The sequence below is a fragment of the Palaemon carinicauda genome, chromosome 4 (genome assembly GCF_036898095.1).
Source record: "Palaemon carinicauda isolate YSFRI2023 chromosome 4, ASM3689809v2, whole genome shotgun sequence".
NCBI classification, from domain to species: domain Eukaryota; kingdom Metazoa; phylum Arthropoda; class Malacostraca; order Decapoda; family Palaemonidae; genus Palaemon; species Palaemon carinicauda.
In genome coordinates, this window is record NC_090728.1 from 180,120,679 (window position 1) to 180,138,093 (window position 17,415).

General features: G+C 37.8%; 1 protein-coding gene across 2 annotated transcripts in view; it reads left to right on the forward strand.

Moving 5' to 3' along the window:
• The window catches only part of LOC137640246 (ankyrin repeat domain-containing protein 16-like), a 58,120-nt gene that overhangs the window by 38,379 nt on the left and 2,326 nt on the right, over positions 1–17,415 (forward strand). Inside the window, exon 7 of one of the 2 annotated variants that reach the window (XM_068372821.1) lies at positions 4,056–4,142. In XM_068372821.1, the coding sequence (XP_068228922.1) occupies positions 4,056–4,142 (87 nt within the window). Of the gene's footprint in view, positions 1–4,055; positions 8,912–17,415 lie in introns of those variants that run through there. The other variant, XM_068372820.1, reaches the window with a different exon arrangement.

Consider the following 17,415-nt stretch of genomic DNA (forward strand, 5'->3'; position numbering starts at 1 on the left):
GAGGGACTCATTCGAGGAAGTTGTTCGAGATCGCAAGGGACCTCCTCACCTGGTCAAGAGATCGAAAGATATCGCTTGTAACGAGGTTCATTCAAGGCGACATGAATGTCATGGCAGACCGCCTCAGCCGGAAGGGTCAGGTCATCCCTACAGAGTGGACCCTTCACAAGAATGTTTGCAGCAGACTATGGGCCCTGTGGGGTCAGCCCACCATAGATCTGTTCGCTACCTCGATGACCAAGAGGGTCCCAAATTATTGCTCACCGATTCCGGACCCAGCAGCAGTTCACGTAGATGCCTTTCTTCTGGATTGGTCCCATCTAGACCTGTATGCGTTCCCCCCGTTCAAGATTGTCAACAAGGTACTGCAGAAGTTCGCCTCTCACGAAGGGACACGGTTGACGTTGGTTGCTCCCCTCTGGCCCGCGAGAGAATGGTTCACCGAGGTACTGCAATGGCTAGTAGACGTTCCCAGGACTCTTCCTCTAAGAGTGGACCTTCTGCGTCAGCCGCACGTAAAGAAGGTACACCCAAGCCTCCACGCTCTTCGTCTGACTGCCTTCAGACTATCGAAAGACTCTCAAGAGCTAGAGGCTTTTCGAAGGAGGCAGCCAGAGCGATTGCCAGAGCAAGGAGGACATCCACTCTCAAGGTCTACCAGTCAAAATGGGAAGTCTTCCGAAGCTGGTGCAAGGCGAATTCAGTTTCCTCAACCAGTACCTCTGTAACGCAGATAGCTGACTTCCTTTTACACCTAAGGAATGTAAGATCCCTATCAGCTCCTACGATCAAAGGTTACAGAAGCATGTTGGCAGCAGTCTTCCGCCACAGAGGCTTAGATCTTTCCACCAACAAAGATCTACAGGACCTCCTTAAGTCTTTTGAGACCTCAAAGGAGCGTCGGTTAGCCACACCAGGTTGGAACTTAGACGTGGTTTTAAGGTTCCTGATGTCAGCAAGGTTCGAACCGCTTCAATCAGCCTCTTTTAAAGATCTCACTTTGAAGACTCTTTTCCTCGTTTGCTTAGCAACAGCTAAAAGAGTCAGTGAGATACACGCCTTCAGCAGGAACATAGGTTTTACATCTGAAACGGCTACATGTTCCTTACAGCTTGGTTTTTTAGCTAAAAACGAGCTCCCGTCTCGTCCTTGGCCCAAATCGTTCGAGATTCCAAGCCTGTCCAGTTTGGTTGGAAACGAACAAGAGAGAGTACTATGCCCAGTAAGAGCTCTTAAGTACTATTTAAGACGTACAAAGCCATTACGAGGACAATCAGAAGCTTTATGGTGTTCTATTAAGAAACCTTCTTTACCGATGTCGAAGAACGCAGTTTCTTATTACATCAGACTTTTGATTAGAGAAGCCCATTCTCATCTGAAGGAGGAAGACCATGCTTTGCTGAAGGTAAGGACACATGGAGTTAGAGCTGTCGCTACTTCAGTGGCCTTCAAACAGAACCGTTCTCTGCAGAGTTTAATGGATGCAACCTATTGGAGAAGCAAGTCAGTGTTCGCATCATTTTACCTTAAAGATGTCCAGTCTCTTTACGAGAACTGCTTCACCCTGGGACCATTCGTAGCAGCGAGTGCAGTAGTAGGTGAGGGCTCAACCACTACATTCCCATAATCCCATAACCTTTTTTAATCTTTCTCTTGAAATGCTTTTTATTGTTGTTTTTGGGTTGTACGGAAGGCTAAGAAGCCTTTCGCATCCTGGTTGATTTGGCGGGTGGTCAAATTCTTTCTTGAGAAGCGCCTAGATTAGAGGTTGTGATGAGGTCCTTTAGTATGGGTTGCAGCCCTTCATACTTCAGCACCTAGGAGTCGCTCAGCATCCTAAGAGGATCGCGAGGCTCAGTAAGGAAGACGTACTTAAAAAGGCAGAGTAATGGTTCAAGTCGACTTCCTTACCAGGTACTTATTTATTTTATGTTTGTTATTTTGAATAACTGCTAAAATGAAATACGGGATACTTAGCTTCTAATGTTAACATGTATGCTGGTCTCCACCCACCCCCCTGGGTGTGAATCAGCTACATGATCATCGGGTAAGATTAATATTGAAAAATGTTATTTTCCTTAGTAAAATAAATTTTTGAATATACTTACCCGATGATCATGAATTTAAGGACCCTCCCTTCCTCCCCATAGAGACCCAGTGGACCGAGGAGAAAATTGGTTCTTGTTGACAAGAAGTACCTGAGTACCTACTCGACAGATGGCGCTGTTGTTGTACACCCCCATCTGTATAGCGATCGCTGGCGTATCCCGACCGTAGGTTTTTTCTGTCGGGCAACAGAGTTGCAGCTACATGATCATCGGGTAAGTATATTCAAAAATTTATTTTACTAAGGAAAATAACATATTATTTTTATTATTATTATTATTATTATTATTATTATTAATTTTACTGTACTAATAATAAATCAAGCTGGAAACTTAGTTGGAAAATCAGAATGCCAGAAGTCTAAGGAAAGCAAGAAATTTCAAACTAATCGACAATAAAATCGATAAAAAAAAATAGATGAAAATAGTGAAATGAATAACATAATCGTCCCTGTTTCGTGACGATTGCTTTAACCGTCCAATGGATGTGAATAGTCTTTTGTTTGAAAATGTCTTCCTACCATGGTCATGAATGTTTGTAGGATACTGAATATTTGGCAAGGAATATCATGGGAAAGTTATTTATGTGTTCGAATGACTAATTTTATAGTGATTGTTTCCTTATCTTCGAAATAGCCCGCTGTTAAAAAGTATTTGTTTTATATATAACCTTTTTGCTTGAATTTATAGCTAGCTTTGTCAGTGCAAGAAGGATGAATTTTCTAGTATTAGTCTTGTTTTCTAACAAATTTTTATTTCACATTTCAAAAGCTAGTCATTGACTTGGTGAATTTCTATAATTCTGAACAGTATCTATAGGAATATAAATCCTGGTGGTACAAACATATTTGAACATGTTATTGCTGACAGTTAAACATTTCAAAGACACAGTTGAGAAATAAGTACATAAGGATTAAACTCAACCTGGGGAGAGAAGTAGTTTCTTGTATATGATAGGTGAGAACTTTCCTCTGTTTAATGCAGTAAAATAAAAAAGAAACCCTGTTCTTAGAATGAGCACTGTAATATGGTAGATAGCTTGTACCTGACCTTGATGCACTGCCCAAATTGAAGGTTGTTCCTATATAAATTCAAACCTTCGTCAGAAATTTTGGAATTCTGGTAACCTTGTATGGTTGTCAGCTATCCCACTCATGCTAGGTAGGATTGGCTGAGTCAGTGGAACTTGCTTCACTTTACTCCTGGTCATCGTGCTAGTTGGAAGTCTCTCTACGATCACTGTCCACGCTACGCTTTGAGCTTTTCCTTTTACGGTGTGCCTTAGTGAATATGAGTGTATCTCAAGTTGGTATGAGAGCCTGCCTTGACCTTGAAGATCCCCCTTGTGTCACCTCCATGAGCTGAGGGGAGGTTCCAGTGCTGAAAACATCTTATGTAAGAGAGACTAGTTTGTATAGCTACAAATTACCTTAAAGATTTGTTATATTTCAAAGCTTAAAATGATTTGAACATGTAATGAGAAGGGTAGAGGAGTAATTAGTCAGAAAAGCATTAAATGTTGCGTGGGAAGGCCCAGAAAATTATGGAAAAGGCATAGATAAAAATTTGATCCAAGAGTTATTTCATGTTTAGTCATGGAAAGCGAAAATTTTATGGAAAAATGCTAATTTTAGTGTGAAAAAAAATTATTTCACCAACTCTGAAAATTCTTAATGTTTCAGTTTTCATTGAATCTGCACTTTTTTTCTTTTTCTATTTGGGTTATTGATCTCATTTCCTTTCAGGATCCCTGTTATACAGTCTGGGTTCAATGTATTGTGTAATGGTACTGTATATTAAACCAGTGAATCATCCTCTTATTGTAAGACAACTGCAATTAATTCTGAGCTTGGTGTAATACTATACTTTTATAACAAGTTTATTTTAGTGTCGGAAATGTATTTCTTTATACTGTATTTTTTTTTTTTTCATGGATTGTTTTCATTTCAGCTTTGTGGCTAGCATGTGGCGGTCATAAGGCAACATGTGTAAGAAAACTTGTACAGCTTGGAGCCCAAGATATTGCAGATAACAAAGGTACTTTAGCATCTCAACTTATGTCTTTTTGATTTAACAAAACTTGTGATATTAGTGTAGCCTTCAGTGCGTAGTGCTTGATTCGTATCGAAATCTATTACCTTTGGCTTTTCAGCCTCTGTTAGTCTATCATAGCCAGTATCTAAAAGACAAGGGGGTAAAATTATTGTTAATGTGTAGTAGCAATTTTTGGTTACATATTGATAAAGACAATATGCTGTCTCTTAGTGACTGAGTAATGATGTACTGTATTGTGTTATAAGTCAAGACTGAGTAATGTAGTTGTTCAGGAGGAGATATTTTTGGAATAACTGTAATTCTTTAGCAATGCTGGTTCACTTGGATGACAAAATATTCATTGTCCATTTCCATAATCATGTATATAGTACGTTGACCCTGTTATTGTGTTTGAACTTTTATTTTATTAAAGTTTTCAGAGGTCATAACATTTATAATTAATCTAGGGGAATGTGACTTAATTCTCGGGATATTATGTAATAGGATAAGGATGTTTTTCAATCATACATTATTTTGAATAGGTTACTCGAAAGGTATTTTTTTCCTGTGTTGATTTCTATTTCAATTTCGACCTTGAGAAAGATATGGGTAAGCTTAATGTTTGACCTTGAAATATTTTGTCATTCACCAACAGTGGCAGTTCTGCAAAAGATTGTAGGCAGTGAGGTAAGAGTTGAGTAGAATAATTAAATATAATTTTGATATGTTTGTGTACTATGGCTCCTGTGCCATCATTGAAACTCGTATTGGTAGCGATATTCTGTCTTGTACCTTTACTGGTACTTTGGTGAGATTCTGTATTGTAACTATCCTTTTGCTCTCTGTTGTTACGCATACGTTGTATGAGGTTCATCTTATTTCAATTTCATTATTCGTAACTGATTTCAAGAAAACATTTGAGAATGTTAATTTTTCAAGATACCCTTGTGTGGATATTATGAAGTTTAAGTATTTTTTCGCTGATGCAAATGCTAATATTTTTAAGTATATATTTTTATGGTCAGGCTAAATTCTGGTACAGTATTTGCTTTGCTTTATTGATTGGATCAAAGGATGAATGGTGTAATGAAACTTTTTTAGTGCAATATCTAAACAAAGCTTTATTTTGATGACTGTTATGTAGTTATAGATTGAAATAATAATCACAGAAGTAACGACCATTTAAAATTTGCTGGTTTTATGAAGTAAACATCTTAATGTAGCTACTTTTTATTCTTATTTTGACTAGGTTTTACAGTATTTTTCAAGCTTCTTCATGAATGTTATTTAAGATCCTTTACAGAACTTCTAGAAAAAGAGTATATTTGAAGGAAACTGTTTTATTTATATATTCTTTGTTTATTAGCATGGTTTGTAAGCATGTTTTCTTATGTTGCAATTTTGAATTAAGGCTCTAAATGCTTACAGACGTAGAGCTTGATTAAGGATTTTGTCACTGTAGATCACATATTTTTCTTCACTGCAAAGACTCTTGACAGAATCTCACAGCATAATACCTTAACATTACCATAGGCATTGTGTGTTTCCATATCATAACGCATGAATTGCCGAATGTCATGGACTTTAGTCGGAACACTTTCAGCTTTAGTAGCATGTCAGGAATTCAGCAAGGTGTACCTGCCTGATGATCATATCCCGAGAAGAATTTAAGGAATAGAATCTTGTTACACGGTGGCAATTTTGCTTAGAATTGTAGTAGCACTGTACTATAACATCACATTTACATCTGTCAGTTGCATTTAGTTTTACAAGAATGTTTTAGATGTAGATATAAGGGAGACAGTGAATTATTTTGCTGTTTATATTCTTCATCTATTTTTGATTTGGCTAAATTAGTTACTTCTCAAATTATACTTTCCACATTACTGTATGGGTACTCAAAAGTTTATCTGAAAATATTCAAGGTATTGACAGTATTCCTCTATTGATTATTTTTCACAATCCTTATAATATCTATGTCTGCATGCTTAATTGGAGTTAGATTTTTACAGTAGTATAAATGTCTTTTACTCTTGAATCTCTTAATTTCATTGATGAAGATTCATTGCTACAACATGAAAAAAGTTATTTCATCAGTCATGATCATGACCCAATGGTATTGCGTTGATTTTCACTAGCGAGGATTTTATTACAATTTAGATGGCAGAATGTTAATTAAACATCTTGTAGTGTTTTGGAACACATGTAAATATAGTTACTGTAGAATGGGTATGTTATTATGATGAAGTCAAACAATTAGTTGTATAGAGGCATATGTAATTTTCTAATTTGACGTGTCGCTTTTCTATTTTACGAATTGTTAATCAAGAACCTAATATTTTGAAATAGATATCAGTTATTAACGAGATAATTTATCAAGATTTTTCCTTTCATTAACAGAAAATTATTAACTGAGATGTTATTAGCAAGCTTAAACTTCATCTAAATCACTTTGGTAAATACTCAGAATGTTTTGGGACATTTTAAAAGATAAAAGGAGATTTGTTTCTTTAACTGATTTAAAACCATTTCAAAAATTATAAAATCCCTAAGTTTGATAAGACAGTATTATTCAGGCAGCGCTCGCTATGCCTTTGTGTTGTGCCCCTCAAAAACTGACTTAGGCAATTAATCGTACCATATATAAGTAACAGTATAATGGAGTTATTGGTGATGTTTTCCCTCTGCCTAAACTATTTTATTAACTAAATTATTAAAAGAGTAATTATACTATAGGTAAATGGAAATTAATTGTTAAAGTTGTAAAAAGAATAGAAAAATATTGGATGGATACTGTTGAATTCTAATACACATTCATCCTCCCTCATACTAGAATAACACTGGAGTACCAGTATGCATCATTTGCATTGTAAACACTACTGTATTGGATTGATTGTAATTTATTAATTATATTATTTCATAACAACACACACAATTAATGAAAGGAAAAGGAGCAGCATCCCAAGCATTAAGAAATTTATGCTAGATCCAGGGTTTCTGCATTATCAAGTCTGACAGCTTACGTTAATCAGTTTCTAAGGTCTCGGGATCATCAACCTTATTCCTGAGCTCATTGTCATCCAGCTCCAAGAGCAGGATTAGGGAAGAGATTTTGAAGTAGAGACATTTGAAGGTTTTCTCAAGGTGCTTAAAGACGGTGGATTGTATTAACAGGTTTTGCTTTCTCTGCCTAGAGGTCAAATCGTCATGATTATACTGTATATGATTACCATATTTAAAGAAAGGATTTAGTTGATCTCCAGAAAATGATACTCGTAGGTAACATATTGATACCTTAAATTAAAAAATTGTTTAACCAACCATAAATGTCAGTCTCCCCAAAGGCTTGTCCTAAGGATTTGGTCGTGAATTAGGGGTAAAATTGAAGCAAAGCAAATTAAAAAAGATGACATCAAAATTGGTAAAATCCAAAGACAAAAGAAATAGTTGAAAAGTGAAAGAATTCAGGAAATACAAATTTTGCTAAAAATGGCAGTAAAGAACGATAAGAGTACAGTGTATCATGTGAGGTATACTGTAAACATAAGCCCCTACACAGTACAGTATATGAAAATGGTAATGGCCCTTTGTTAAGAGTGCAATTATTATATGCAGCTAGCTTCTCTTTGGTGGGTATTTTTATCATATCTTATACTGTACATTAAATTTATGATACTGCAAATTGTTTGGGGCCTTCAATCAGCTCTATTTAGTGTACTGAAGTTGGAAGGAACTTCCAAATGTTCGTATATAAATTTCAGCTAAAATATTTGATATATAAAAGTATGTGCAGTCTAGCAATTTTGTTGAAAAAATTTTAAATGAGGGAAGATGTTATGCCTCGGAAATATAAAACCCACATTTATCAGTAATGTTCATGTTTGCGGAGCTATAGTGTATTTGTAGTTAACCTGCTGTATGTAATTTTACATGGTTGGTAATTTGGCTGAAACTGCCATTTCATATTTTTAAGAGATTAAAGAGAACTGACATTTTCTATTTTTAGTTTTTAGAATATACTAACACCTAGTAATAGATGCAATTGTATAGCATGGATTTCCTTTTAGAAGAAAATATCTTTAGCTTGTTTTAGCCGATTTCTTGGCCGTAGTGTTTAAAGTTAGTGCTGCAGTAGTATTGTCAAATTTTGTTTTTGTGAAGTTTATTAAAGTACAGTAACTTCATGTGACAATATATGGTCATTTAACTTTTACAATGTCATGAAAGTAATGACCAGAGAAAAGGCCAATTTAAATGTGTGCCGTAGTGTAATAAAAAGGGATTGTTGAACTTGTGCAATAAAAGAGTAGTTCACTTCAAAAAAAAAATTGGTGTATCAATAATAGCTTAATTTTTACATTAGCTTGTTGATAATAGTGATGTGTTGAATATTAATAGTGAAAATTAGTACACATTTATTTGCCCTTTCCTTGTTGCAAATGTTAGATAATTTTTGAATTATATAATGTTTAGATGAAAATTAGAATTAATTTTGTTAGAATATATTTTTATACAGTTGGTAAATCTTGAATCGTATTTTTAGCAAGTGTTGATAAAGGTTTGCTTTTTAAATGTTGAAAGGAGGTATTATTGTTTGATTGCATGTGGGTCATGTTGTCGTAAATGTATTGGTTCAAATTAGAGTTCTGTGACTTATGTATGTTAAAAAGATTGGATCTCAGGGCAAAAGTTGAGTTTTTATTGCTGAAAGATCTGTTCTTAGGATAATAGATATATCTTTTATAAATTTGTATGCTTTTACATAAATGCAAAATGTCACTTTTGTTTTCTTTATCCACAAGTTATGTAAATTAAATTAAGAATGTTATGTACTTAGTTAAAGTTTCTTTTGATGTTAATGCCAGAAATCAATTGCAAATTATATAATGTATGTTAATGTGATTCCAGAAATATTGTTGCAACAAATGGTGGAGTGGAAGCAGATGTACGTCAGAGAGTGAATGAAGGATGCAAAGTGTTGGGGCCAGTGAAGGGAGTGTTAAAGAATAGAGGGTTGGACATGACTGTAAAGAGTTCTGTGAGAAAAAGTGATTGTACCAACTGTGATGTATGGATCGGAGTTGTGGAGAAAGAAAGTGACGGAGAGACAGAAATTGAATGTGTTTGAGATGAAGTGTCTAAGGAGTTTGGCTGGTATATCTCGAGTAGATAGGGTTAGGAACGAAGTAGTGAGGGTGAGAACGGGTGTAAGAGATGAGTTAGCAGCTAGAGTGAATATGAATGCGTTGAGGTGGCTTGGCCATGTTGAGAGAATGGAAAATGGCTGTCTGCTAAAGAAGATGATGAATGCAAGAGTTGATGGGAAAAGTACATTAGGAAGGCCAAGGTTTGGGGGGATGGATGGAGTGAAGAAAGCTCTGGGTGATATGAGGATAGATGTGAGAGAGGCAAGAGAGCATGCTAGAAATAGGAATGAATGGCGAGCGATTGTGATGCAGTTTCGGTAAGGCCCTGCTGCTTCCTCCGGTCGCCTTGGATGACAGTGGAGGTAGCAGCAGTAGGTGATTAAGCGTTATGAAGCTTCATCTGTGGTGGATAACAGGAGAGGGTGGGATGTGGCACCCTAGCAGTACCAGCCGAACTCGGTTGAGTCCCTTGTCAGGCTGGGAGGAACATAGAGAGGAAAGGTCCCCCTTTTTTTTTCATTTGCTTGATGTCGGCTACCCCCAAAATTGGGGGAAGTGCGTTGGTATATGTATGTACTTTCAAGATATTTTAGGCCGTTGAATTTCTTGTTTCAGTACTGACAAATAAACTATAATGCTGATTTCGTAAAGGTACTTTATGATCTTTATATGAAGGGTATATGATGTGGAATTATGGCAGTCAAAAATTAATTTTTCAGGTACTGTATAGTATAGCAGTTATTTGGAAGGTAATATATTGGCCTGTAAAGTAGCAATGATGATGGAGGGTAGACTTTTTTTCTTTTTCTTTTTTAGCCCATCTTATGTCCATCTTTGTTTTTGCTAATACATCACCACCTTCTCTATTTATTTATGTAAGTTATGAGTGTGTAGGGTTGACAAAGGTGGGCTCAATAAAGGGCTTAAGACCCTTTCACATCCTAAGTTGTGGTCCTCTTTGTTTCATAATGCTAGCTTTCCCCATTTTTATATGTGTAACCAAATATGTATTTGTTAATTTTGTGTAAATGAAGCTTTATGATACTGTATATAAAGACATATTTTTCACCTGCTTACAAAGTTTTCTCTTGTTCTATATTTTATGTATTCTTAATAGCATCTTTGATCATTAGATTAACTTAGTAATGGATATAAGATATAGGAATGCAAAAAAAAAAAAATAAAATAAAATAAACAATGATAATGACAAGAGAAGACAGAAAAGATGGTGATGAATCGAGTAATTGGTGATGAATCGAGTAATTTGATGTTCAGTACTATGATTATACAGTAGGTCCTTGGATTACAACATTTTGTGGATATGATGTATCTCCCATAAACTATGAAGAAAATGTCATTTGACCACTTCTGATACTTCCATCATTGCTATATATGGCTGGACTAGTTTGCGTAAGTGCGATGGACCAATATCTTATTTTGGTGGCTGAAGAAAATGGAGCAACCCACTGCTGAGCGAGGAAATCAGTTAATGGAGATACTTCAGTTGCCGTTGCCACACCAATTTGGATGGTTGTTGTCTTTGCTTGTGCATACTCTGATTTGAATTGGTATATTGTTTGCTTTTCTGGTAACTTTTCTTATTTACTTTTTACTCTTCATCATGGCTCCCAAGCGTAGGGCAGGGGATGATGGTAGTGCATCAAAGAAAAGGAAAGCCATCACCATGGAAATAAAGTTAGAGATAGTGAGATATGCAGAAAAGGGAGAAACACCGACAAACTTTACCATCTGACTGTCACAATGATTATCAAGTTTAAAGAAGGGATCTGCTCCTATGAAATGTAAAGTAATTACGAAGTGCTGTAGTGGTTTCCTTATTGAGATGGAGATGTTGATAGTTCTTTGGCTGGAAATCTCAAGTGAACCTTATGGTAATTCAGATGAAAGTAAAAGGATTGTTTAAAACATTGAAAAAATAAAAGGAGAAAGGGAGTGGAAGTGAAGAGTTTGTGGAGAGTAGGAGTTGAGTCATTCAGTTATAATATCATTAAAGTTCAAGGTAAAGTTGCTAGTGGTGATGAGAAAGCAGTTGGTGGGTATCCAAATGCGTTCGCTGAGATAATGAAGGAGGGGATGTTACCTTGCTGAACAAGTTTTAATGTGTGTAAGAATGGTTTAGTTTGTAAGCATATGCTAAATTGTACTTACATCTGGCAAGGAGAGACTGTCTTTGCCTCTTGGGGGTAATGCTGCTGGTGACTAAAAGCTGAAGCCCTTGCTGATGTATCAGGTTGAGAATCCAAAGGCAACCGGGGCATTTGAAAGGGTAAACTGTCTGTCACCTGGAAATCCAACAAGAAGGCTTAGGTGACCTCTTCAGGTGTTTGAAAACTGATTCACCAATGTTTTTCTGCTAGAAAGGAAGCTAATAAGCTTCCAAAAGTTTGCCCTCTTTAAAGCCTTTTTAGTGCAGGATAAGGCCCCTGGTCACTTGGAATAACTTTGATCCAGATATTAAGGTGCTTTACCTTCCAGCCAATATTACTGCCCTCTTTCAAGGCCTGCTACCGTCAGAGGACATTGACTATGTGCTTAAAAGCAACTGAGGACAACTAAGATCTGACTGTGAAGGGCTTTTGTAAGTTCTACAGTAAAAGTGCAGAACATTGTGAATGCATGGGCTGAAGTGAAGTAGACAAACTTATTGGTGTAGGGAACAAACTGTCCTTTGTAAATTGTTTCCATGGCTTTGAAGAGACAATTGACTCTATCACAAAGCTACTATCATCTCGTGGTGAAGCGTTATCTGCTGAGGAGCTCATTCAACTTGTGAAGGTAATTGAGGAGGAGGAAGACGACATACCAACCCCAGAGCCAAGAGATTTACAACCAAGAACATGTCAGAAGGTTTTGCACTGATACAGCAAAGTTTGACACTGAGGATCCAGATAGGGAGAGGTACAATAAAATGTACTGAAGGGACAAGGATTTGTTGGTGCATTACAAGCAGATCATGGAGTGTAAATTTCTAGAATAGACTGAAAAGCTACTTCAAGTAGGAAGAAAGTCCTGCAACAGATCTTATACCTTCCACCCCAGTGACTTTTACCTCCTTCAGCTCATTCATTCATTTCTGACTCGCCTGTCCCAGTATCTTCCACAACTTCTGAAAGTTTCCCCAACTTTCCTGCCCTAGTATCTCCAGCTTCCTCCTCCCATTAAACTTCTTTTTTCACCCGTTGCAAAGCCCCTTCCAGTGTGCAAAGGTTAGGTGTTGTATTATTATTTTTTAGTTTCATTGTATCATCATATAGTATATGTCCATTTCTTTTTAGTCCTATTTATGTTTACATGTTAAATCATGACTTTTTTGCATTAGTAGAGTTGAGTGTCTTATGTTGTTACGTATAGTACAGTATTTAGGTGTGTTCTGACTTATGTCAAAACTTTAGTTACACCACAGCTTAGGAACGGATCTCTGCCGTGGTATTATTGTATTTTAAGACCTTCTCTGAGCTCTCCTTCCCCACCCCTACACAATCATCTTAAAAATGTATGGAGGGATATTAAGAAAACAGTAAATGCAGGAACGATGATGGATACCAACATGGGCAAAAAGGTAAATTCATTTGACCATCTATTATGATTTCTGATCAGTGGCCTCTTGTTATATGATAATAATTAGAAATTGCATTTTAAATATATCCTATAGGGTTGTATTAAGTACCGTATTTGACGGCGTATAGGACGCACTTTTTTTCACAAAATTTTGGCTTAAAAAATCACCCCTCGTATTATACATCGTAGGTAAAGTTTGAGACCTACTGTAGGCTTAGGTCAATTTAACCCAGCTTATGCTAGGTACTTTTACTTGCACTAAACTCCATGCATCCTATTTTATTTTTATTGCTAGTATTATTGTATTATTACTGGCTTTAAAAATGAATCCATTAAAATGAAAGCAATTTAAACTGACATGCTGTGACTTTCGTTTATAAACATCAGCTGACAAAATGTAAACATCGAGTCATGGTTGCGGTCAGCAATCTTTTAACTTTCTTTTTCCATAGCCTTCGATAATTTAATGGTATCGTTAATAACGGTAGTAATGAAATTTAGAATAGCATATTTATTTTTCATTAAAAATCTACAATGATTTGAATTATCCTCACTCTTTCTCAAATCAAGCACCACCATCTCTGTCACATCATACTATCATTAGCGGTACTTTGTTATTGTTGACTAAACACAAGCAAAATGGCTTTTCTGTTATGCGACATGTAGAAATCTTTAGGGACATGGCAAGTAAAATATTTGTAATAACATCTTTACTAAAAGTGCTTAGTATTTTTAGTTATCGCTTGAATGTTTAAATGCGTTTGTTTGTTCATTTTGAACAAACTTTTTCCTGTTCTAGGCAGGGTCTATTAGGGAAAACTTGATATAGAATCGGATAAAGTAAGTAAAACAAATTTAATAACATTATTATTTCATAACCAATACTTGGTAAGATATCTGTTGCTGGAATAGCTAACTTATACACGTGTGTAAATGCATTCGTTTGTTCATTATGATCGGTGATGAAAAAAAAAAGTATAGCAGTACTTTCCGTTTTATGTTGCGTGTTTAGCAAAAGCATTATATAAAATGGTCTTTATTTATTTTGGAATTTTAAGTATACAACAAAAGCTAGCCTGTGCACTAAAGGTCGTCTTATGCACGGAAATATAAGAAAGGTTTCTGCTTGTGCAATGTACAGCTAGACTATTTTCAACAATATATCCTTAAATACACTAAAAACTGTTTTCCTGAATCTGACCTGAAATGAGGATGCGTCTTATAGGCTGTCAAATCAGTATTTAGATATGTATAAACATTTTGAATTATGTAGATGTTATGTAAATACTAATTGAATTCAGTGCCAAAGGCACTTTACCAGGGCAAAGTCTGCTTTTTGGCCTTCCGATGGGTAATGAAGAAGTCTGGTAAGTAATGAAGCATGGATCTGTCAATCAATGATCTACGGAAGCCTGATTAGTAACATAAGCCTGTGGGTCTGCCTTCCAATATTAGCATATAGTGCTGTACTGCAATTGGTAGGTAACAAAGATCTGATAGTATACAGTAGGTTACACAATACTCTTTAGCCAACATGCATATCTTATAGTGTAATTCCATATAATTGATATTCTTTTTTAATGAGTGATTTATCAGCAAAATTAACAACTTTAAAAGAGGTATCCTAGTAATTTCACTTTCATAATACAGTATAGCATAGGAATCTGGGCTCATGCTTATAAGATATAAGATGTTGAATATTAATGTAATTCTTTCTTAGAATATCTTATCAACTTTATCTTCAGACCTTACAATTCACAACTAATAGCAAAAAAACTAAATTGTTACACACTTGATGCTCCTAGGCTCCTTATTGCTTATTTCCTGTAACTAGAATAAACTTACGTTTGTTCCGTAACTGGAATACAAACCTACGCTATTTATTTTGGCGTAGCTGAAATGACGACCCATTAAAATTTAGCGAGGGTTAGCTACCCACACCGCTAGTTAACGGGGTTAGGGGGGTAGCTTGCTACCGGTACCACTCACACAACGGTGATTTAGCTCAATTTGCTTTTAGCTCGGATGGTGTACGGACATTGCCGTTCCTCGTCCTTCGCCGTTATTGGACTGCCATTAATTCTCTGTTTTTTGCTCTTTCTTTGTGTTAGTGTGTGTGTGTTGACTTCTGCAATCACACTAGACACTTCCCCCACAGGAATATCAGACTCTTGGGGAAGGGCAATGGGCCTCTTCCCCGCAACGGACTTACCTCGTCCCCTACTCTGGGTAGGGGAAGAAGGACGGGAGCTACGGTCTGCCGAGACTTCTGGGGAAAATACAGGCAACGAGACACTGGATTCCTTAGACGACTTCTTAGCCGCCGCCTTCTTCTTAGTCCCGAAGAGCATCCACTGGATCTCACTCCAGTTAGGACACGTAGAGGCAGGGGAACACACTTTCCCCCTACACGTGGAGCACAAGGAGTGGGGATCAATCTCAGGTTGATCCATAACGCAACGCTAATACACCCAGAGACACAAGGATGCAAAGGGAAAGTGAAAGGGAAACACGTTGGTAACACGCGGTAAGCACAAAGGGTCGCACAGGTAAGAGAGAGTGCGGCGAGATGTTGATCACGCCGCGACCAGAAACTTACTGATGAGTCGACGACCTGAGCTAGCATGCTGCCCGACCCCGGGTCGTCTCAGGGCACGTATCACACTGCCTGAGGTTGACCCCGTAGAAAACGGGAAGAGGGTAAACTATACAAAAAGCTGGTCGGTTAGGTAGCGTTACCAGTAACTCCTAAGAAGGTAGTTCTAGGTAAGTATGTTAGGAAAAATACAAATTACTTAAAAATTTGTTAATTTTTGCTTTTTCTTTGTGTTAGTGTGTGTGTGTTGATTTCTGCAATCATGCGCACCTGCCTGGACTCGTTGGCCGGCCCTGCGGAACCTATATGTCGGCGGTGGAGACCGACCGCCTGCAGAGGTCAATGGTGTGATTTCAACAATAAGTGTAGTGAGTGTCGGGAGTGGTTTGCCTCCTAGTGGGAAAGGTTTGGGCGACGGCGGAAGAAGAAGTCTAAGCGGGATATTTCTCATTCGAAGATTCTTTCGAAGGGGGAAAAACACAAGGCATCTTCTTCCGTCTCCCGACCTTCCTCCTAAGCTCCTACTCGTTCGGAAGACGTTCAGTCTCTTCCGAGAGACCGTCGAGTAGTAGCATAGACCTATTTAATATCGGCCAACCCCATCTAACTTGGAAGACGGTATTCTTAGTAGCTTTGGCTTTGGCCAAGCGAGTCAGTGAACTTCATGGTCTCTCATACGACATCGCCCATTCAAGGGGATGGGGAGAGGTAACGTTCAGTTTCGTCCCTGAGTTTATTGCTAAAACTCAGAACCTGGGAGTAGCGGATCTGCGATTTGACTCCTTCCGGATTTCGAGTCTTCGTTGTGTAACAGATGACCCTGATCGTCTCTTACTCTGCCCAGTGAGGAGTTTGAGGCTGTACCTTAAGAGAACAGCCGCAGCCCGTCCTCGTGTGCCTGCATTCTTCGTCAGCGCAGGAAGGACCAAGAGGAGGGTCACCAACAACACAATCTCAGCATTGGTCAAAGATCATGCACTGAATCCAGACCCTCCTCCTTCACATCGCCCCAGAGCTCATGATGTCAGGGGCGTAGCTACGTCCCTGGCATTCAAGAGGAACTTCTTAGTGACGCAGGTTCTTCAGGCTGGGGTGTGGAAATGACAAACTACATTCACATCCCACTACCTGCAAGATGTGAGCCACAGGAGACTCTATACGTTTTTCACCGGTCCTGTGGGGGCTGCACAAAAGCTGGTTTAATAACTCAAGCTCCTTATTGGACAAATAGCAGAAGGTTGAGGACACTGTTACCCGGTTTTAGTCTGCATGAATGAAAAGGTTTGACTGGCTCTCATTCTTTTCTTCATCCTTGGGGAAAGCAGCATCCTGGCTTCTCTGCACAAGCTGACCTCAAACCACTGCAGGTAAATCATGCTCCCTTGTGTACCTATTATCAAACTAATACTGTTGCGTCCCCATACCCTAGCGAGGTGGTGTTGGGAAAGTCTTAGTTACAACAGTTTTACCTACTAAAGACTGAATAACTTACCTGGATGGTCACACTTCTATATATCTTAACACACAGCTTGCGTAGGCCGTGGACAGTGACTCCTTATTTTTGAGTACTAGCATACTTGGATAAGGAGCCCCCGGGTAAAGCCAAAATGCCAGATTGGCAGGGACGTCCACTCTTCCTAATGGGTGAGTCACCCCTAAATATAGCGTAGGTTTTTATTCCAGTTACGGAACAAAGGACAAATTCGTAGATAATTTGTATGTTTCCTAACGATACAAACCTTAGCTATTTATACAAACTTGCCCGCGAGCCCTATCCCCCTTGAAGTCCTACCTCCAAGCAAAGTGAGCTAAATTACCGGTGTGTGAGTGGGAGCGGTAGCAAGCTACTCTCCCCACCCCTGCTAACTAGCGGTGTGGGTAATTAACCCTCACTAAATTTTAATGGCTTGTCATTTCAGCTATGCCAAAAGTAATACCCCTAAATAAATAGCTA